Source organism: Mobula hypostoma, chromosome 13 (assembly GCF_963921235.1).
Source record: "Mobula hypostoma chromosome 13, sMobHyp1.1, whole genome shotgun sequence".
In the NCBI taxonomy this organism is placed as follows: domain Eukaryota; kingdom Metazoa; phylum Chordata; class Chondrichthyes; order Myliobatiformes; family Myliobatidae; genus Mobula; species Mobula hypostoma.
This window is the reverse complement of record NC_086109.1, coordinates 31066730-31090832: the sequence shown is the minus strand read 5'-3', so window position 1 is coordinate 31090832 and position 24103 is coordinate 31066730. Positions and strand designations below refer to the sequence as shown.

The following is a 24103-nucleotide window of genomic DNA, read 5'->3' as shown; positions in this document are numbered from 1 at the left end:
AATCAAGACAGATAAATTAATCTGCAAGTACAATAAATTGATCCTCCATTACCAAAAACTACCAGATCCTTAGTGCAACTTTGTGAGATCTAGTAATATGTTAAAAAAAATAAAAGCAATTAGCTACAATCCCTCTTTTATGTGCCAACAAAATCATTTTGTGGCCCATATATATCATCATCATGTATTGAGTTTGCACCATAACGCATTTTTTGTACTCCATGAGATGAAATATGTGATAGATTGTCTTGTGTATCACTTGTATGGGGTTTATGTGATGGCTGAGAGCAAGTATGTATGTTGCCACCAATTCAGTCTGACAGGCAGCGAAAGAAAAAGAATACCGATTTAAAGCTCATTTCTCCTTATATCAAATATTGAATACAAGTTAATATTTATCACTGGTTTATCTTTACCGTACTCCTGCCTTGTGCATGTGAATTTAAATTTTCAGTGCAGGTATCTTGATTTACAATTGAAATGAGATGTGATTTTGGATAGATTTCAGTTTTAAATTTGGAAGACCTAGACATTTAGATCTTTCCCTATATACAAAACAGAAACCCATTTTTAACAAAAAAATTGAAAGGGAAAATCCAATTTCCAATAAACAGCCTGGAATCTGACATATGGCTGAGACTAGGTGGTTTAATATGTCAGGCAGGAAAACTCATTGCACTCCTAAAGCTTTTTTTAAAATATAGAACAGTCAGCACAGGAACAGGCCCTTCAGCTCACAATATTGTGCCAAACCAATTAAATTACTCATCAAATGGCCATCTAAACTAACCCCTTATGCCTACATGTCCATATCCCTCAATTTTCCTCACATTTGTGTACCTATCTAAACGTCTCTCAACTTCAACTTTAACTTCCACTCTGGACAAAATATTCCAGGTACCCACCGCTCTGTGTAAAAAAGCTTGCCCCTCACATCTTCTCTGAAATTACCCCTGTCACTTTAAATGCATTCCCTCTGGTGTTAGATATTTAAACCCTGGGGAAAAGATCTTGCCTCTCTACACTATCTATGCCACTCATAATGTTATAAACCTCTATCAGATCTTTCCTTAGCCTCCGGCACTCCGTAAAAAACAACCTCTCATTATAGCATATGCCTGTCATCAAGGGAGCATCCTAGTAAACATCTTCTGCACCTTCTCCAAAACCTTGACATATTTCCTTTAACGATCGACCAGAACTATATGCAATACTCCAGATGCAGCCTAACAGGAGTTTTATAAAGCTGCAATATAACTTTCTGACTTTTGAACTCAATGCCTCAAGTAATAAAGGCAAGTATGACATACACCTTTTTAATCAGCCTATCAACCTGTGTATGTGGGCACGTGGCCAAGTGGTTAAGGCATTGGACTAGCGACCTGAAGGTCGTGAGTTTGAGCCCCAGCTGAGGCAACGTGTTGTGTCCTCGAGCAAAGCATTTAATCACACATTGCTCTGCAACGACACCGGTGCCAAGCTGTATGGGTCCTAATGCCCTTCCCTTGGACAACATTGGTGCCATGGAGAGGGGAGACTTGCAGCATGGGCAACTGCTGGTCTTCCATACAACCTTGCCCAGGCCTGTGCCCTGGAGAGTGAAGACTTTCCAGGTGCAGATCCATGATTTCACAAGACTAACGGATGCCTTTAAATCAACCTGAGTAGCCACTTTCAGGGAGCTATGAACTTGGACCCCAAGATCCCTCTGTTCATCAACACTGTTAAGGAGATTGCCCTTAACAATGTACTGTCTCTACCTTTGACCTACCAAGGTGCAATACTTCACATTTGGCCAAGTTAATTTCCAGGATTATCCCTGGTTCCCTTCTTGAACAATGGAACAAAATTAGCTACTCACCAGTCCTCCAGGACCTTAGAGAGGGCACAGCAATCTCCTCACTAGCCTCTCTGAAAAACCTGGAGAATATCCCATCAGGACCTGGGGACTTATCCACCTTAATGCTTTTTAAGAGTTTCAACACTACCTCCTACTTTACTTTGAAATGCCTGAACATATGAATGCTCTTGACACTGATCATCCATGTCCTTCTCCTTGGTGAACGCTGACATAAAGTACTCATTAAGCACCTCACCCACATCCTTCGCATCGAAGTAAATGTTTCTGCCTTTATCCTTCAGCAGTCTCACCCTCACCCTAGTTATCCCCTTGCTCTTGATATCTGTACAGAATGCCTTACAAGGTTTCTCTTTAATTCTTCTTGCCAAGGACATTTCATGGACCCTTCTGGCTTTCCCAATTTTTTTCTTGAGTTCGTTTACTGCTTCTTTATAATTCTCACCACACTTGACATCCAAGGTAATCTTACCTTGCCATCCTTCTTCCTTCTGACTGGAGCATACCTGTCTTGTACTCTGTGCAGTTGGTCTTTAAACACCTTCCAACATACAGAGGTGGACTTGCCTAAAACAGCAGTTTTTTTCTAATTAACTCTCCGTAGTTCCTGTCTAACACTCTTGCCCGCCCTTACCTTTCCCTGCTGAGCCTCAGGGCTGGCCAGAATTCTACTGGCCTGGCTACTGCTGCGGTGCCCTAATTATGTATCGTCTCCCAGCTGTATCCAAATGGGTATACTTGTTGCTGAGGGGAATAGCCACAGGGGAAACCTGCACCGACTGCTTATTCCCCTTACTTCTCCCAATGGTCACCCATCTACTATCTGAACGTTGCACTCTGGGTGTGACCACCTCAGTAAATGTTCGTCTCTGAGGTTTTTAGCCCTCTGGATGGTCCTGAATACAATCAGCTCCAGCTCCAATTCCTAGACCTTGTCAGTTAGGAGCTGAAGTTTGGTACACTTCCTGCAGGGAGACTGTTAGATACCCAGAAATGCCACATCTCACAGGAGGAGCATTCCATCACCTTAAGCATCCTGTTTACACTGAACATAAGATTTACAGACAATTAAAAAAAAACCTTACTTGTTCTTATCTTACTCTCTGAAACCTTCTGACTCACCTAGATCATTTAGTCAACCTTCTCTTGCCGAGCTTGTTATATCTTGGGCTCCAAATTCTTAAACCCAAGTTCCACAATCAAAACAAGTGATAACAAATGACTCAGCACCCTTAGCCTCCATCTGTTGTCATCAAAGCCTTACCACTCTGATGCTCAAATAAACCTCACTCCCGGTGAGATTTGCTTTTCCTTCAAATGGCTCCCACCACGCAATGATGTTGCTCTTGCTCGCCAATTCAAGAAATGTTGTTGCACAGTTGAATCTACCTGAAAACTACAACTCAGCATACCACTGGATTTTACAATGTAGTCCTCCACATATTGATGATTTGCTTACAAATGGAAGGTACAAGACATGACGACATTTTGCACACATCAGATTAGCAAGCTTTCAATATGAATACTTGCTTTGCAAACAGTATGGGCATGGGATGCAGGAGTAACTCTTCACCAGGGGATGAAGGCCTAGTTCACAACAAGTTAAAGGCCTAATTGCTATCTGGGTTAAAGTGACTGTGTGATTTATTCCAAGGTTGTTATGTTGGATCCACCCCCATTATCCTCCATTAGCCAGTGATGTATGATATCTGTCCTAACACCTACCATTGAAAGTCATCTACTCTAAATTCTCCTGAATGCATTCTTGTATGCATTTGTTTCTGCAAATCATTTTCTGTGCGATTACAACCAAAAGACCTGAGATTTAGGATTCTGATACACACAATACGTTGCTTAGCGTGCAAATTCAATCAGAACTAGTGCAGTCTCCCTGACATTTTCTTCTGACAATTATAAAAATAATTTATGTTTGCTTTAGACCAAAGAGGAACCTCTTCAACGTATCTGGAACATCAGGAGATTGGATAAAGCTGCATCAAGTTGACATTTATCACCAAAATAAAAATAACTATAAAAAATGATGCAGTTTTAAAGAAATATTTTTTAATAAATCAGTACCAACTAGAGCACAGAACAAAAATACAGCATTGGAACTGGCCCTTTGGCCCAAGATGTTGTGCCAAAATAACTAACATTAAAGGTTATTGGTCATTTATTTACTTTTCAATCACATTACTGAGTACAAATTGGTTGCTATGGTTCCCTAAATTCACATTTCAGAAAGTAAAGAATTGGAAGCCCTAATTTTTATTAATGTACCACATAAATTTCCATTTAGCAACTATTAGCAGCTATAATTGGGTCAAACCTTTAGTATAAAAATGTAAATTTATATCAAAGTTGTCTAGGCAGATGGGTCTCGTCAGCCGTGGTTGGCAGCTTATCTAGGAGAAGAAAAACTCTAACTTCAAACCTCCACTGTCTTGGGGCTATAAAAACTCTTAGGGAAAGCCTCGGGAATAACATCCAATGAAAGATCCAAAACTGGAATCCCCAAGATATTCCAACATTGAATTTAATGCTGACTGGCAACTCCTGTGATGCTGTTGGTGCCAAACTCTATCGGTCTCTGCTGTTCCTTCGTACAGTATTCTTCAGCTGCACGGGGGGGGGGGGGGGGGTGGAGGCTGAGGCATGGGAAACAGCCTGCTCTCTGTATCGTACTGCCTTGAGTTGCAAATAGATCGGATGTACCATCCGTGGCCAACACCAACCAACGGAGGCCTCAAATCAAAGCTGTGAAGAGGGATAATCTGGACATCTGCATATAAACAACTTCTCTTTTGTTTAAAACTAATTATGACTACCTTTAGAATGTTCCGAATTTGAATAATTTCACACTGTCAAATAAATTTGAATAAACTCAAGATAGAACAGTCAATATTCGATACGTTAGTTTATCACCAGTGCCTGCTCTTGAGAATAACACATTTCAGTAATATAATGATTTGAATTTCTTTTTGAACTATGGAAATTAATTATATTGAATTTAATATTTATCCTTGTGTTTATATGATACAAAGAAGTTGAAGCAAAGAACACTAAAAAGAAATTGAATTCTGTGGCACTTATTTGTAGGGTAAAGAAAAAACTGAATTTCAGGTTTGCTTCTCATGTCTCCAACACCGGGCCTACTGGTTAACAGTCAAATGTCCAGGGTGTCTGACTGAAACAGACATTCAGCACTCTGAGTATGCATTAAAGTATTATAGCTTTAAACTGAGTCAAGATAACCTTCAATCTGTTTTCATTCATTTCTATCAGCTGACTGTCATAAGACTTCAATCAGTACTGGGCATTGGAATACATATTAATGTGCATTTTATGCAGATGAGAAGGTGGGGGAAGGGATAAGCAGTTCCTACAGAATTTCTGCGTGAGGACTGCTGTGGGGGATGTAGTGGTCTGCAGATTAATAGTGCCAGTTACAGAGCAATAATACAGAAAATGGGGTTGCAAAACGTTAATTCTGCGTCAACCACCACATGTTCCCACAGCAAATCCTGGCCAACAATGACCTAACCACGTCACAGATATTTCCACCTTCTTAGCAAGTTAAAACCAACTGTTTTTTTTTTCTCTCTCTCTCTTTACTGGTTCTTATAAGGACCTTTAACCTGAACCAAGAATATTTTATCAGCCTGGAAGTTTCTACTTTCATTTCAAAGTTCTTGCTTCAGCATTTTTATTGATTTCCTTAAGTCGACGTTCCCCCCTCCTTAATGCAGATGAGGGCTAATATTTTGTGAACATCGAGTAATTTTCAAGAAACTTACTTGGTGCCAACATAAATTCTCTGATTATTTTGATCATCTTTATGAGTCCTATCTTAGCTGAAGGGAGAGTAAATAGGCTCAAAGATGCCAGGTTGCTAGAAAAACTATAGATGCCAAGAAATTAACCCACCCTGATCATTCACTATAGGCAAACTACAGTATATAGCAGCAACACTACATTGAAAAAAGCATTGGTTAGTTCCTTTAGGATTGAGTGTTTCATGTTTCACTGGTGATCATGGATGAAATTCCAACCACACGAGACAACTGAATCACAAATAAGAGAAAATCTGCAGATGCTGCAAATCCAAGCAACACACACAAAATGCTGGAGGAACTCAGCAGGCCAGGCAGCATCTATGAGGAAAAAAAATGCACAGTTGACGTTCTGTGCTGAGACCCATTGGCAGGACAACTGAATGATGTTTCTCCTCAAAATCATTTAAAGTTCAAACTACATTTATTATCAAAGTATGTGTACATTATACAACGTTGAAATCTATCTTCTTATAGGCAGCCACAAAACAAGGAAACCCAACAGAACCCAGAACAACAGGAAGGCTATGAAACAGCCAATGTGCAGAGAGGAGAAAAACACATCATGCAAACAATAAAAGTAAACAGCATCCAGAACAACAGTGAGTCCATAGACACGAAGCCCAGAGCAGGCCACAGTCTCAAGCGCAATTTAGCGCAGGGACGAGATATTGTTGTGGAGCCCAGAGCAGCGAGCAGAGCAGGCCTGACCCTCACCTCTCATCTCGGCACCTTGCCTTTTCAATCCATCTGGCTCAGCGTTTAAATCATCCAAACATTGTGTCGTTCCTCACACCAGGACCTAGACCCTCTCGCATCGATACACTCCGGGCACGGACTTCGCTGCCACGTTTCGGCCCAGACCCGACCTTTCCAAATAGGCCTGCACTTAGACTGATCAAACCTCACCCTTAGGTTTAGGTGGACAGGCCTTGAATCTGCCTCTACTCCGCTCCACTCGCCCTGCTTTGTCTCAAATACACCTCGACCTCACCTCGACATGCTTCGACCTCGCCTCACACCCACACTTACTTTTATAAAAGTAAATATAAAAACATATTTATTGAAACTGTAAACTTTATAAGGCACTTAGATTGTCCGATTGCTACAATATTATTTGATCCACTGTTAAGGGAATTTAGTGAACAAATAAATTAGTTCAATATTAGCACATCAGAATCAATAAAAACTGATAATGGGAAATGATATATTTGCTGAATTGATTGAGAGTTAAAAAATGCTTCTATTGTTCAAATACTGTGTTGATTTGTGCTATTTTGTGATATTGACTGTACTATAATATGGAAACAGATCACTTTAATACTACAACAGGAATGCAGCACAATTACCATAACAAACTGATAACATGACTCCACGCAAAATGTTATCAGATCAGAGGTGTGACACATAATAAAATTGATAAAAGGAAAACTAATATCTAAAACAAAACATTTTAGAGAAATTTTGCAGAAATTACATCCATTTTATAACTCATAGGTTGATGCAATGGTTTGAAATTTATTTTGGGTTAAAATGCTGAAATTGATTTAAAACATATTTTGAGATAAATACATTTTAGGTGTAATAATTAAAGTACATCTTTTTTTATAAATACATGGATTTATTTTAACAAATAATTTTAAAAAATCTGAAATCGCTTATTTGCAGTAGTTCATGGGAAAACTAATGATATACTGTACAACTGAATGAAAGTCAGAGAACTGAAATTAATGCAAATTGTTCACAAACTGCCAGCTAATAACTTGATTCCCATTGTATTGTACAATCTAGAAACTTCAGAAGTATCAGTGGTCATGCAACACATTCTGATGAAGTGAACTAGAGTTCTATTCCATTATATACAGTATATCTTGAATACTATTAAGTGTTTTTTCAACATTTCAAGTCAAAACTCATTTGTGCCATGCACATATCATGCCTATTAGCATATGGAACAATGTGAATTTCAATTAACTTTCCTTAGATACTCAAATCATTAGAATAGTTTTTGCAAAAAATTATCTTACAACTTAAACCTTAATTGATATAATTTGATTGGGAACAGATTTCCATGTGACTGACGTTAATACACATAGTGGAAAGGAATTTTTTAAAAAAAAAAATAAGAGATGGGAAGAAAGTAAATTTAAAATTAATGTTTTCATTCAAAAAAAGTGATAACCTCAGACACTGTAAGAATCAATCTTCATATATATATCCTGAGTTCAGTCAGCAGAATATAACCTCAAATACTGATGTGTTAATTTATGACCAAGTGACAATGTAGATATAAATAATTAACTAAACAGATTAGTTGCACTGACGGTTTTGAAAATGTTATGGCAGTCTTTGTATCACTGATCAACAAGCGACAGCTTATAGTTTGGACATCTGGCTGTTATTTTTGCACGCTGAAGGATTGACTATTATTGACACCTACTGCCCTAATCACTGGACTCAGTGCAGTTACAATACACCATTTCTTGGGTCTCTAATCAACTTTCTTCCCAACAATGTGAGAGACTCTCCATGGTCCGATGAAGTGGAACTAAAATCAATATACCAATGAATTTTGTGCTATTTTTTCTGCCTTACTTTCATGACTGTCTCCTTCCAATTTCTACTAAAATTTCCAACTATTACTTATGAAAAGATGTAACTCTGCACCTATAACATTTACAGACTAATTTAATAGGATCTTGCAACCATTGACATGATTGTATATTGTAATGGTGAACATATAGATTAGATTTAGCTACAACTGTATCTGTCATATGCTGAGGGGGCAAATATGCATTGTAATTGTATATTATTGCATTAACATTTAAACATGTTTTGAAGGTGATAGCCAAGTTTTTATATGACTATTAACAAGAGTCGCCTGCACCAGCAAGATATTTAGAGCTAATTAGCTAAGACAAAAGACATTCCTTTTATCCATAGCAAAAATAAATACTTGATTCATCACATAATAATTCAGTGGAGGACATTTTTGTCCCTTTGAAGATTCGAAATATAACTCAAAGTGTTCTTTCTTGGATTAATGTGTTTGTTTCAATCAACCATCAGCAGACTATTGCACAGTTGCTGAGATGTGCAGCTTTCTCTACTCCAAGCAGTGAAGTGTCTGCTATTGTTGAGTGTTCTGTAGTGGCAAAACAGAGATATAATAAACCTGTTGATGACAGGCAAATTGAACAATCTGTCAATACTGGCGTGGAACCAGTGGCCACCGCAGTTTGGAAGTACAATGATATACTGTATATAACACTAGAAGCCTCACCCCAATGGAAACAATCATATTGCAGTATTTGTACGATGTTGATTGTTGACGCAAATGATGCATTGCACACTATGTTTTCATGTGCATGTGACAAATAAATCTAAACTTTTTTTTGAATTTTTGGATCTCCTCCATTTTAAAAATTATGTTTTCAGAGAATATTCCACAAAGAGTCAAATAAAGGCAATGTATGACATTAAAACAATAACTATTAATGAAAGGCCACTCTGGATTTAATCTGGATGTTACTTGAAAACTGAGGATGACTAGAGAACACTTTTCCATAAATGATATTTATCAAGGATCATGTGTCTCTAAGATAATTATGCTCCCTATTTAGCACTTATACATTACTGCTTACTATGTTCAGTTGAAACTTTAGACAACAGAATAAAAATGATCCAGAATTAAAATATCTTGAAGTAGGATCATAACTATAGAGTATTTTAATATACTCAATCCCAAAACCATTCCAGGACCCACATTATTCAAGATATTTACCACAAATTAAAATAGTGTTCATGTACTGGGTATATTAAAAATAGACAGATAAGCAGGAGGACAGAGATGAAACATTCCATTATATTTCACCAAAATTTCAAGTTTCATTATCACTCAACCATAAGCAAATACCCATGAATACAGCCAAACAAACAGTGTTCCTCTGGGGCCAAGCTGCAAATCACAGTACCAACGGCCATACACAGCACGAGGCACATACAATATAGCACATATAAGCTAGCAGTAAAAATACAGTCACTTAAAAAAATATATTAAAGCTCAAGTCCCAAGGTGACAGATCCACACCTAGTCCAGCTCCTCCACTAACAAGCAACTTGCTGTAGACCAGCAGTACTTGAAGATCTTAATGTCCAGCAGTATCGTGTCATCATAAAAAAGCTTTCTAAAAAAGATAAAGATACTTTTGGTTGACCGCGGAGAGGCCACTGTGTCCTGGTTCACTGTCATCTTACTGGAATTAAGGGGTTGTTAGAACAGGAAAGCATGATATTAAATGAAGTGGTGAATGATGAGATTAACAGATTTACAGCAGAAAAGAAAGGATATATTGGATAATGTAGAAGATGACACCCCAGTCCAGATTGAAAGCATCCGCATTTTTTAAATATCTGGAGGTAGGATGGGCAGAAGCATTACTGTATTTATTTAATAACTTGTTGAAAAGATGTAGTGGCAGAGGACTGATCAGTAGGTAATATAATACCTACATTTACAAAGAGGAATAGATCATTTCCATGGAACTATAGAAAAGTCAGCTTATTTTAAGTGGTAAGAAAAATAATGAGTCTTTACTAAAGGAAGGAATAGAGAAAATGCAACAACAAAATATTAGTATTGAATCATCAGAATGGATTTCAAACAGTTAAGCTTACCTGTCCGAACTTATTCATTTGTTTTGAAAATGTAACATAGAGAATAGACATTAGTCATGAAGAATTAATTTATCTCAAATTTCAAACAACTTTCAGCAAGGAAAATATAGCCAAGACGTGAACTGGGCATACACATGGATGGATAGATGAAAAAACCCAGCTTCAAGACAGAAAGCAGAACACGGAAGCAATTTACAGTGAGAGATGCACAGTGACATTCAACAAAGCTCGGCTGTTAGACCTTTGTTTCTTAGAATTTATGGAATGATTTAGACTATAGAATTAAAAACATAATTTATGAATTTGTAAATGATTTGTAGATAATCAAAATTGAGGACGATTGCAACGAATTGAGGTACTTGAGAAGGTGCAAAGAAGATTTACAAGAATAATTATAGTTATGTGAGAACATTCAAAAAAGGACAAAAATGGATAACTAAGTAGAAAGGTGGATAACTAATTAGAAGCTTTTACAATTTTGCAAAGTTTTAAATGAAAAAATGCAGAGAAAGTGTTTCTGATTATGAAGAACACCATAAATACTGGCCATCGGTGAGAAACAGTTGGCAAGAAAACTGCTTAGGAAATGAGAGAAAACCTCTTGACCCCAGCAGTGGTGAGAAGATGGAATAACACATTCAAAATGCTGGAGGAGCTCAAAAGATCAGGCAGCATCTATGAGGGGAAATAGACAATCAATATCTTGAGCCAAGACCCTTCATTACAACTAGAAAGAAAGAGAGCAGAGGCCAGAATAGAAGAATGGAGTAGGAGAGGAGCATGAGCTGGCAGGAGATTGGTGATACCCAGTGGGGTGGTGGGGGGGAGGGGAACGTGGGAGAGGGGGGAGAAAGTGAATAATGTGAGAAGCTGGAAGGTGATAGGTGGAAGAGACAAAGGGTTGCAGAAGGAGGGATCAGACAGGAGAGGGCAGTGTATTGTGGTAGATCATAGAAGAATTGGAAGGAAGTGGGGAACCAGAGGGAGAAAGGTATACTGTAGGTGACGAACAGTTTGTGAGGATAGATGAGGGGAAAGAAAAGGGATGGAAGGGCCAGATGGATAAGGGAATACAAATGGGGGCGGGGTGAGTACAGAGGGATGTAGTTACTGGAAGTCAGATAAATCAGTGTTGATGCCATGAATGTGGAAATTTCAATGACAGGAAATGGAAGAAGTAAATAGTAAGTTTGTACTCAAAGCTGGAGCCACAAGCAAACTTCTGGAAGAACTCAGCAGATCATAGAGCATCTTGGAAAGCAGGGGTATAATTGCCATTTCAGATCAAGACCCTGCATCAGGAGTGAAAGTCCAAAAGGAAGGTTGTCAGTATAAAGAGATGAGAGGGAGGGATGTGCGGGGCAGGCAGGTGATGGGTGGATCCAGCTGAGGAGGGGATGATGCACAGATGTAGCCAGGTAGAGGAGGAGAGGGATGGTGGAGTTGGAAGGTAGCAGTTGGGTGGACGATAGATAGAAAATTAGATCGGGAGAGAAAAAGAAGATGGGGTGGAAGGGCAGAAGGAGCTAGGTGGAGAAATGAAGTGCAGACAAAATAGTTACAGGTGCTAGAATCTGATAAGCAAAGTAGAACCAGTTAAAGGAGGACTAATGGGCAGATGGAACCAGTAAGGGAAGGGGACAGGGGACCTAGCAGGTTAAGTAGTGTGAGTGAAAGGCAGATCAGCCCAGATGAGGGAAGGAAACAACATTGGATGGGAGCTAGAGAAAGAGGAGTGAGAGATCCTGGGTGAATATGAAGGGAAAAAAAACCACAGGATATGTGGGTTACCTGCTGTCATCCTAGTGGAGGTATTGAATGCAGTGAACAATTGTTAAATACTGATTTGACTCATGCTGCTACTTTGGAAGTGAATGTTCTCTTGCACATCCACGAATTAGTTGCATTTTACAGCATGAAGGTCATGCCCCCAGCTACCTCCTCCCAACAACCAGGTGTATTCAAAGGGATCTATCAAATTACTTTCACACTGGTTCTTAGATTTTTTTTTTGCTTTCTGCTGGTATATTTCCACAGAGTTTTAGGTTTTCAGTTGGCCTCTACAGTTGCAAAAGTCTATGTGGAGCGGTGTGCCAGATGCCAAAGAAATGTTTGTCGACTTCAAGCCACCTGTGCAAACCAGTCATGGGAAAACAAGGGCAAGACTAATCAGACAAGGTGTGAAATGAGTGCTGTATCTGTGCTTCAATAAGGGCATATTTACTAAGATGTACTAGTTGATGCAGGATTAGGGGAAGGGAAAGACACAAATTGTCAAGGTGAATATGGCAACTTCTAAGTGTCTTGCTCCTTCGAGACCTAAGCTGGAAATATCCACATCACACAGTTTGCCATAATTGTAGCATGAAGAAAGGCATGCCTTCACTGAGAGCTAACTGAATGTTGTTTACTTTTGTCACAGATCAAAAGATACAGAAAGCATGTGGTTTTGGTAGAATTCATGGGTTCCCATGGTTCAGAATGTCATTGACTCCACGTACACAACCTCACAAGTGCTATGTGTTAAATGCACCCTTAGTCACAACCAGATGATATTCCACTCTTTCAACATCAGGCTGAGCTATGATGAATATCTTCCTAGAGTTATACAGTACAAAAATAAGCCTTTCAGCCCAACTCATCCATGCCAGCCAAGCTGTATTCTTGAGCTATTCCCATTTCTGTTCATTAGCCTATATTTCTCTAATCCTTACCATTTTTCCTTCCTTCTGTGGTCATTCAAGCAAAGTACCCCTTCTCCAAAGGGGTTGTCTATTGGTAAGTCCTCAGGTAGCTGTAGAGGTTGATCTGGGATCCACATTCTGGATATTAGAGTGGATTCCCTTAATGGAGAATGCCTGTGTGTGACCTTGATTGACTTTTGTTTGAAGGCTGTTGCATGGGCAGCTACCACACAGTCCTTGTGGGTTGATGTTAGAGTCCAGTGGCATGGAATGCAGGATGACTAGGGAATCTTCACTGCTGCAGCCTTCCTCCACCTTCACTTTTGTTATGATCTGTCATCATCTCATGCCAGCTCCACCGCTGCGGCTCTGGTTGGATTGTTCTTTATCTGGAACCAACCCCTTGACTATGGATGACCCTACCAGGAGCTAAGCACCAGATGGCTAACTCTGTCTCTCAGGATCTCAAGCTCACAAACCTCTCCAACACAACAAGATGAAGATCCTCAAACTGATATGGCCAAATGTCATTTAACCACTGTAATTGTACCCAATTCTATGACTTGGTCTAGTAGCTCACAGGGAACAAATCATTTAGGAAAAGTCCTTTTACGCTGATTGCTTTTTTGATGCTTCATTCTGTAGCAGTCCACTGCTCCAGCTGTATCCAAGTATCTGCAGAAAACGTATAGATGGAAAATGAGACAAAATATTGTCCACTGATGAGAAAATTGATGATGGTGGTGAGCAACCTATACACCAGTATGAGCGTACAAAATAGGAGCAAGGGTAGGCCACTCGGCCTTTCAAACCTGGTACATCCTTTAACATGATCATGGTTGATCTTGTTAAACATTTAACATTCAGTTGCTGTTAAGGATACTATTGAACTTGTGGCACTGCATCCACGTACTCAGGGCTTGATGCCTGGAACTGTTTCACATGACCGTCTCTACTCAGTTCAGAGTGTGCACCTGGAAGAATTTCTCTTGTGGTTTGCAGAAATTTCTTTCTCTTCACATCTTTTCCACCTAAGGTCTCCACTGTATCCTAGAGACACACAGCACAAAAATTACTCATTTGGCCTACAATGTCTATACTGACCTTTTAGATCCATCTACAATAATCCTATTTCCCTGCATGAGACCCATATCCTCCTCTGTCTTGTCTATTTAACTGGACCTTAAATACAGTAATTGCAGCTGATTCCATCCCTTCTTCTAGTAGTCCATTCCAAATATTAACCGGATTCTGCAGAAAACATTTACTTCTCAGACCCAAGGTCATCTCAAAATCTTAGGGTTTTCAATAATGTTGCACCAATCTTCATTGTTTCTTCTACCTAATTTACCTTGGGCATTGCTGTCCAGCCACACTCTGCCACAATACTGTACCTTTTCCACTTCAAACAACACTGGCTAGCTCTAACTGCTGCTTATCACTCATGATATTATCATATAATATTACTATTCTGTTCCGTCTGACTAAGAATATAGATAGTGATGACAAGTCACTAGAAATCTTACAATAGACAGCACAAGATTACTGTGCTTTACACTACAATCAGTATATTAGGGTTAATTTCATGAGCTATTCATTAGACATATTTTTCCATAAAATATTCTTGTACTAAACAAGTATTTAGGCTAAATGATCTTTAGTTTTGATTTAGTTTAATTCCATACCTCTTCAGGAATCCAAACATAATTTGTGGTTCCATTTTATACGTTGAAAAGTGAAACTAAAATGAAACTAAGAACAGTGTAAGTGTTTACCACTTCCCAGGGATCAAATTTTCATAACTACTTTGACACATGCAGATTCATCAAAAAGTCTGTCATTATCAAATCTAGAAACAATAAAAGTGTTGTCAGTATAATTATGCCTTTTTATACAATAGTGGTCAGGTTTTGGCTTCATCGATGGTAAGACACGATGAAAATCAGAAATGTATTATTAAACTAATCTGAAAAAATTGTTAATAATTATTAAAATCTGTTTATATCTTAGAAATGTATTTAATATGATTTGAGGTTAAAACTATTTGCTCAAGATCTAACTGTATGCTGGGCATTAGTGGATGGTGGTATGGTTATTAAATTACTGCGCTGATAATCATGACCTGGAGAACTGAGTTCAAAACCTATCACAACAGCATGCGAAATTAAAGTTTAGTTAATTAAATAGTCTGGGATTAAATTTTAAAACGTTAGCCATAGTAATAGAGACAATGAAATGTAAAAAGCTAACTAGATCCCTAACATCCTTCAGGAAATGAAATCCACTGCCCTTATCTAGTTTGGCCATTATGTGACTTCACACCTACAAAAAAGGTTAATTCTGTCAGAAATAGTCTAGAAATGCAGTCAGATCACATCTAAAGTAGGATAAACCATAAATGCTAGTCTTGCCAACATTCCTTAAAACAATTCAATTAAAAACAATAGATTTTAAAAATCTTTTTACTGTCAACCAGATTTCTATTAATTCTGCTGCACTTTTATTTTATTCTAAGCAAACTTTTCAAACAAATGTTTTGTGAAGCATTTCATAGAATGTTATTTGATAGCTTTTACTACATTCCCTTTATCTATCAATCAATGTTTAAGCACAAATTGAAATTTGGCTCGGTAATGAAGCAAGCATTAATTTAAAAATCTGCTTATTCTTGCTGAGCTGTCGGCAGCAGGAGCTGTAGGTTTGGGAACATCTACTGTACCATGGAAATGGTATTGTACTGTGAAGGGCAGGTCTTCATTTTAGAGAGAGGATTATGTTGGGGCTGGTATACCTCTGAGGAGTGGGGGTACTGTGGAGCTTGAAGAGCTAGTGTGGTACTGCGGAGCTTGAAGAGCTAGTGTGGTGCTGTGAAGGGTTGGTAATGTTCCAGGGAGTTGGGCACTGCGCCATGGAGGTTTGGTCAGTGCTGTGGAAATTGGGCACAGTGCCAACCAATCTGTTACATTACCATAGGGGTACGGGTGCTTTGCCGTGAAGAGGAGAAAAGCACTCATCTGACAATTGCCTCACAGACTTCAAAAATGGCAAACACAAAGACTAGAATCAGAAATATTTCTTCCTGTAATTCCAGAACAGTTGATTTTTTTTGTGATTTTTTTTGTGGGAGGAGATACTGCACACACATCCCACTTTTGTACAATGCACATAAAATGTAAGAAATAAGCAGATTCTAGAAATAATATAGATCAGTGCCCTAACAATGCCAGGAACAGATGTAGATTTTATTCACAGGACTATAATGACTATAATTTACTTCGCAAGCAATTCTTACTGCTGAAGCAAGTGCTTCAATTTGGAAATTCAGCAAGGACTCTTATTTTATGTATCCACGTACTTCTTACTGCTGCATTGAAAACCTCCTTCTTGGTTCTGTGGTCCTGCAATTTCTGGAGCAAACTAAAGCCTATTTTCTGCTTCCCAAGAAAAATCAGCTGCAGATGAAAATCTCGGTCCAAGAACCTGTTCAAAAAAAGAACAGCAACCAAACACCCTGGTAATTGTGTCCCTTGTGTTTTGCACTTCTTGTAATATGAACAAGCTTGCCATAAGGAAACGTCTTTCAAAACTGGTGTAGCTAACAGGTAACAGAATATAAAACTGCATTTTACAATCAATGAAAGATGCACCAATCTGAGGGCAAAATTCATGTAAGAATAACATCAGTGAAACTGACGTGATTGATTCCTTTGATTTAGGATATTTAATCATTTATCTGTTAGCTAAAGGAATCTTGCATTGGATAGAAATTTAAATGAATGAAAATGGACAGAAATCCATGAATCACATTAAAAGTAAAATTTTCAGTGCTTATTTCAGAGCTTCATTCCTAGAATGATTTCCAGAAAGAATTATCTAGTATCTTATTACTGCATTTACTTGGTCTTCACCAAACTACAATCAACTTATCTTCTTACACTTTTAACATCAAGCAAACCTACTGCATAAGAAGCCAAATGGTAAAAATAAATTTGCAGTTGATGTGTGATAGCTGAAACCACAACTGACCTCACAATTATCTAAAAAGGCATAGTTTGTGATATCATCAAAGTTATAATGCATTCATAGAATAATCTGCCTGTTGTTTTGGCCAAAATTTGTTAAATATTTTTCAGTTAAATAGTCACATCTTGAAATCATGAAAAGAGAAATGATAAATGTTGTCCTGATCACTAATGTGGACTGTAGTTTAAATTGGTCTTCAGTTCTTCTGTGTGTTCTTTCTTGACGCCGATTAGTGGACGGATGACGTTAAATTTTTGGATGAGGGAGGGGTTGGAGATTTGGGGGTCTGATGATCTTGTTGGTGTTGGTGAGTGATCTGTTAGGTTTTTTTGTGTGCAAGAATGGGGTCGGGGGTTCGCTCTTATTGTCGCTGTTTGTTTGTGTAGGGGGAGCTTGGGGGTTAGGGGTTTGATGTTTCAGCTGCCGTGTCCGGGTGAGTGATCTGTTAGCTTTTGTGTGAGGGAAGGGTTGGGGCTTGGGGTTTGTGAGTTTTGTTTCTTTTTCTTTTTCATGCTGGATGATGTTGATGTTTTTCTTTCAATGACTCCAAGGTTTTTCTGTATTTCATGGCTATCTGGAGAAGACAAATCTCAGAGTTGTATTCTGCGCATTTACATTCGTAATAAAATGAACCTTTGAACCTCTGAATAATATCTATGTTAATATTCTTCAAAGATATAAATGAGATAGTAGGAGATACAGAAATTAACATGTGCTTCTTTATGGATACACACGCTACAGGAACATTTTAGGTTTATGCAACGATCACAGTGCTTGAGTTACAACCCCAAATTTAGTAGCCGATAGCTCAAAAATGGAAGAATTCCGCACCAAGATCCATTTGGATTTTCAATAACCTAATGGTAATAATAATTCTACCTTGTCCTTTAATTGGATCTTGCAGAGAGGAGAAACTCCACCTTCCTGGAGAGAAGCGATTATTTCAGTTATTCCTAAAGAGGGTAAAGATAAACTAGAATGTGGCAATTATCGGCCAATTAGTGTTCTTAATTTAGATTACAAACTATTTACATCTATATTAGCGCGCAGATTGGAAAAGCTTTTACCTGGCCTAATCCACTTAGACCAGACTGGATTTATTCAACAAAGACAAACACAGGACAACATAAGGAGAACTCTGCACATATTAGAACAGGTTAATAAGAACGAGAAAGAGACAATGGTAGTAGGATTGGACGCTGAGAAAGCTTTTGATTCGGTTAGTTGGGCATTCCTATACAGAGTGTTAGGAAGATTCGGCTTTCAAGAAAGGTTTATTAAAGTAATTCAGACTCTGTATGACAGCCCAACAGCCCGAATTAAGATAAATGGGGACCTCTCTGACTCCTTCATTTTAGAGAGAAGCACTAGACAGGGATGCCCAATTTCTCCTCTCCTTTTTGCGCTATATATTGAACCACTTGCCCAACTAATAAGACAGAGCGAAATCGTAAAAGGTATCAAGGTGACAGGGATTGAACAGAAAGTGGCGTTATTCGCAGATGATGTTTTGGTCTATCTGAGTGAACCAGAAAAATCATTTATAGGATTGTTTACACTGTTGGATGACTTTGGGAAAATATCAGGTTATAAAATAAATGTAAAGAAAACGCAGGTTATGTCCCTAAATTATACACCATCCAAAAAATTGCAGGATACATACGATCTTAAGTGGGAAGCTAAATCATTAAAATATTTAGGAATAACCCTGCCAAAGGATCTTTCAACACTGTCACAGGTAAATTATGGGCCATTAATCTCAGAGATAAAAGCAGATATGCATAGATGGAATTTTATCCCCTTTTTAAGTTTAAATTCAAGGACAAATACTATAAAAATGAATATTCTTCCTCGGTTATTATATCTTTTCCGTACTTTACCAGTGGAGGTGGATGATAATCAATTCAGGGAATGGGACAAATGGATTTCCCGCTTCATTTGGCAAGGAAGGAAACCTAGAATTCGATATAACACTTTACAGTTAGGGAAGGAAAGAGGAGGTATGGTTCTTCCTTGCCTGAGAAATTATTTTTATGCCTCACAGATAACCCCTCTGTTATATTGGTGTAATAGGGAATATAAGGCTAGATGGAAGGAAATAGAATTTGGATTAGTTGACAGTTTTCCTCTTCAGGCCTCAATAGCTGACAAAGGATTGATGGCCCAGTTGGAAAAATTAAATAATGCTTGGATAAATCTTACATTAAAAGTATGGCAGAAGGTGGTTAATTCATGTGGAATTAATAACATGCTAAAACTCTTTAGATGGTGTGCATATGATACCGAATTCCTTCCCAACAGAGGAGATAAAAGATTTGAGCTATGGATAAAGAAAGGTCTTACAACCTACCTCTCATTTATAGATAAAAGAGTATTACAAAGTTTCCAAATCCTGCAGGACAAACATGGCCTAGAACATAATGACTTTTTTAGGTACCTTCAAATACGAAACTATGTTAACCAGAGTTGTAGATATACAGACCTATCAACAGTAGAATTAGAATTTTTCAAGATTCTGAATTCGGCTTGCAGTTCAATACCTAGTAAATCAGTTTCTCGCCTATATAATGCACTCTCCCATGCTAAAAATGTAAATACACTGTATATTAAAGAGAAGTGGGAGAAAGAAGCGGGGTTGGTACTTTCCGAGGAGGCTTGGGGGAAAATCTGCAGCTTTCAATGGTCCTCGACTAATTCTTTGACTTGGAGAGAACATTGTTGGAAAAACATTATAAGATACTTCAAGACCCCATATCAGGAAAAATATAAAGATACAAATGTGATGTGTTGGAGAAGGTGCGGCTCTAAGGAGGCAAATCATTTTCATATTTTCTGGGATTGCCCTAAATTAAGTCTATTTTGGGAAGGTATTCATAGAACATTAGTTAAGGTACTTAGGTCCCAGATACCTCTGAACTTTGAGACGCTCTATTTGGGGCATGTATTGTTCCTTGAACAGAAGGAAGATATAAAGTTGCTGCAGGCCCTCTTAGCGGCAAGTAAGAAATCAATCACTAGAAAATGGCTAAATCCAATAACACCTACATTAGAAGATTGGTACGAAATTATCTTGGAAATATTTAAAATGGAAAAGTTGACCTACTCCCTGAGAACTCAAAAAGAAACATTTTATCAAATCTGGAATAAATGGATTGAATATACAACCCCAATGCGAGCAGACTTTAGATGACTCTCCTAATGATTTATATTGCTCTTCTCATCAACACAGTAATATTGCTAACGTAAGCACCCCTAGTCTAAATGTTTGTTGTTTTTTTTTGGAAAATAGAGAATTAACACAAGTAAAGGGAAAGATTTGGGAAAGGGATAAAAAAAATGAAAAAATTAAGTAAATAAGTACATAGGGATTGGATAATTATGTCTGCGGGCAGGAACAAGCATGAACAAATTGGGATATAAACACCTACAATGGTTGGTATATAGGCTTGTATGCAACATTTTGGACCAGTGGAAATGGTCCAGAAGGGTTGTATGGAAACTATTATTACCATTTTTCTTAACAACTAATTTCATTACTTAGCCTAATAGGTTAGATTTACCACAGTACATAATTATCTATTTAAATGTTTATTTTGCTTTTATATCATCTCAATGTGTACTTAAGAATGTATAAATAATTGTAGTTTTATACATATAAAAAAATGGAAAAGGTTATATGTGTGAAAAAAGTACATGATAATTGTGAACTCCTTATCCAAATAAAAATAAAATTAAAAAAAAAATAATAATTCTACCTTGCTAGAATTACTATCCTTCCCCAGGTTCATACATATCTTTCACTCAGAAATGACATAATGGCCTTTTCCAATAGCTCCTCAGCAACATAGTTTGAAAGTCAGCTTTGGGGACTTCATACATAGGTGGATAACACTCTTCGAATATACACCCAATTGGCCTCTGCAGAAGCTGCAGAAAATGAATGGCAAACTTCAATTAATGAAAATGGCTAGGAAAAGCAGATTATTCTGATTTAACCTGGTCATCTGCAAGGCTGGCTTTATTTGATTTTATAAGGGGACATTGCTGGCTGCCTTTTATCATTTCTGATTAAGTTTATCCGACTGAAATGTGAAGATAATCCCTATCATATTTTGGTAGACCTGTAGATATTCATCGTCTGTCTCCCTATCACAATCCGTTTCCACCATTCCTTACCTATTTTTCTCTTCCTGGCTTGAGACAAATTGTCAAAGCTTTCCAGTGGAAACACGATTAATGTTAACAAGAATAGACTAAAACAGACGTCTGAAATTTCCCATTGCAAGCAGTGTGTCATTAATATGCAAATGAAAAACCAAAAGAATCAATGACCCAGTTGCGTATCTTTTGCATTGATGTTCTGTACTCACAGCATGCTCCCAAAAAACAATGAGATAAACCAATAAATTCTGAGCCATGAAAAGGCAATGTATTAAAATGTTCTGAATACAAAGTTATCTGTAGTTAATGTTCCTGCATCACAAAAGGATAATAAGAAAGGAACTTAGTGAGCAAATGTTTAATCTCCTTTCCTTTTTCATTCCAAGCCTTAGTTGGGGTTAGGAGGAGTTCACATGGACTTTCTGAAAGGCTCCAGAATTTTGCATAAACCCTGCCACGACTGCATGTGCTAAAATCTGTAACAGTGACACAATTGCATTGATCCTCTTCATACATGCTCATAGCACAGACTCTGCTGGTCAATTGCTAATGATACTAAGATGCTTTCCATTTACTCCAGAAATTCTGATGGCATCAGAACTAATGGAAAATGATTTTGGCAATTCTGACATGGTTCTGGGTCTGCAGCTTGTTCAACTTCCTGGATCCCCTTTCAAGTGTCGGGTGGCATGGTAGCATAGTGGTTAGTACAACCCTTTGCAGTACAGACGACCCGAGTTCATTTCCCACTGCTGGCTGTAAGGAAGCATTCTCCCCATGACCACGTGGATTTCTTGCAGGTGCTCCAGTTTCCTCCTACAGTCCAAAGACGTACTGGTTGGTGGTAAGTTAACTGGTCATTGAAAATTATCCCATGATGAGGCTAGGGTTAAATTGGGGGATTACTGGGCAGCACGGATTGGCTTGAAGGACCAGAAGGGCTTACCCCATGCTCTATCTCAATAAATAAAAATAAATGAGTAAATAAATGACAGTCTTTGAATTGATTTGAGGTTACTCACTGTCAGCACTGAATGCTTCCTGGCTCTGTCAGTTTCTGAAAGTTCTACTTACATAAAACAAGACAAACATCAAAAAACCACACTTTTAACATAAAGTAATGGTCCAAGGCACCTTTTATATAGAAAACCTAACAGTCAAACATTCCTCCAGAAAGGGAGATGAAAATCAAGGTGGAGAATGTTAGGAAAGAGCTCCAGGTGATAGAATCGAAATGGAAGAAAGCTTTAGAGGCAATTCTAAAGTGAGTAGAAGGGCTGGAGTACAAATAGTGCTATCAGAAAAACATATACCAAGGGAAAAATAAAGCTGGAAGGGGTTACTAAATAGTGCATGGTTATATTTATTAAATAATCAGAATATTCAACAAATATTTATTTTGCTGGTATTGATATATATGAATCTTGTTGGATTATGAGTCATATAACATTGTGCCTGAAGATTCTGAGACATATTGGACCAGTTCAGATTCAGATTTATTTATCAGTTGTACATCGAAAGCTACAACAGAGAAATGTGTTATTTGCATTAACAACCAACACAACCAACAATGTTTTGGGAGAACCTGCAAAGTGACCCCACACATTCTGGCACCAATACAGCATGCCCACAATGTGCAACACAGTAACAAGACAACACAAAACACAGAACAACCCAAGCAGCAGCAGCAGTAACAACAACAACACAACTTAAAACAACAGTAAAACAAAACTTTATCCCATCATCTCACCCCCTAACGCACCCAGACTTTCAACCTCAAGACCAATCACTTCAGGGCCTTCAGTCCTTGGCCCTGGAATCTCAATCTCACAGATACTGGACTTTCTACCTCCACTCTCTGGCCTGGACAGCCAGACTTGCAGAAAAAGTGCCTCCAACCTCCTGCCTCTGGCCCAGATATGCAGACTTTGTCTCCAGATGAATTCTATGAATATCCACCATAAGTGCACTACATGTCCAGCCAACATTTGTATATGATGGCATTGTATACAGGACAGTCATAATTTTCCAATCACTGGTTATAATGTATTAAAAAAATAATCAAAAAGCCCTGATTTCACAATATATTTGATTGGTCACCAAGTCACTTCAATGAAAATGTGCCTCCCTTCCATCAGCTTTTACATACAAAGTTAAAGACAAATCCAAATAGCATCTTAAGGAGTTTACAGTTTCTGCTGGTTTTAGTCCGCTGAACTGACAAGTGCAGAAGAAAATTTCAACTTTGGCACAAGCACAAAACTGACAGTAAATCATACCACCCATTTTCTAGTCACCAGTTTAATCAGCCTGAATTCTATTAGACAATTTCTCCTGATATTGAAAGTTTGTCTTTAAATCACTTCACATTGATGAATATTTCCAATGTTATATAGTTTAAGTTATGGAGTACCAATTCAGTTATATGTGAATAGAAATGTAGGTGAATAAATCAAATGAAAAATTGCAATATGGCAATTTTTAATAAGAAGCAACTAGATTGGAGAGCACCATGCCTTGTGCACGATGTAATCCAATTTAAGTAAAAAGTAAGACATTGTTAACTGAATCAAATCCATATTTTTCATTTAGGATCCTATATGTAAATACATAGGGACCTCATATATGCATAGTGGCCTTCAGCAGAGCATGAAACATAACCATTTACCACTTCCAAATGTTGAAATGTGCAGTGCAGTCCATTCAGTCTGTAGGCCACTTAGGCCAAAGCCTTTAATCTATCCATAAGCAGGACTCTTAGCACCCTTTCAACCATTCCATATGACCTAACATAGATTCCAGCATAGTGCTGTTTCCCATTTCAGGTCAGTCCTCTCTAAGCTAGGTACTGTAGTTGTCTGGCTTTA

General features: G+C 38.0%; 1 protein-coding gene across 4 annotated transcripts in view; it reads right to left on the bottom strand.

The window, feature by feature from the left end:
* Nucleotides 1–24103, bottom strand: part of LOC134355517 (chemokine-like protein TAFA-5) — a 421627-nt gene that overhangs the window by 126859 nt on the left and 270665 nt on the right. The window contains exon 4 of one of the 4 annotated variants that reach the window (XM_063065506.1): nt 7195–14102. The exons of the other annotated variants lie outside the window; for them this stretch is intronic. Within the exon in view, the coding sequence (XP_062921576.1) occupies nt 13935–14102 (168 nt within the window). The 3' untranslated portion in view covers nt 7195–13934. Of the gene's footprint in view, nt 1–7194; nt 14103–24103 lie in introns of those variants that run through there. 4 annotated transcript variants of the gene reach the window in all.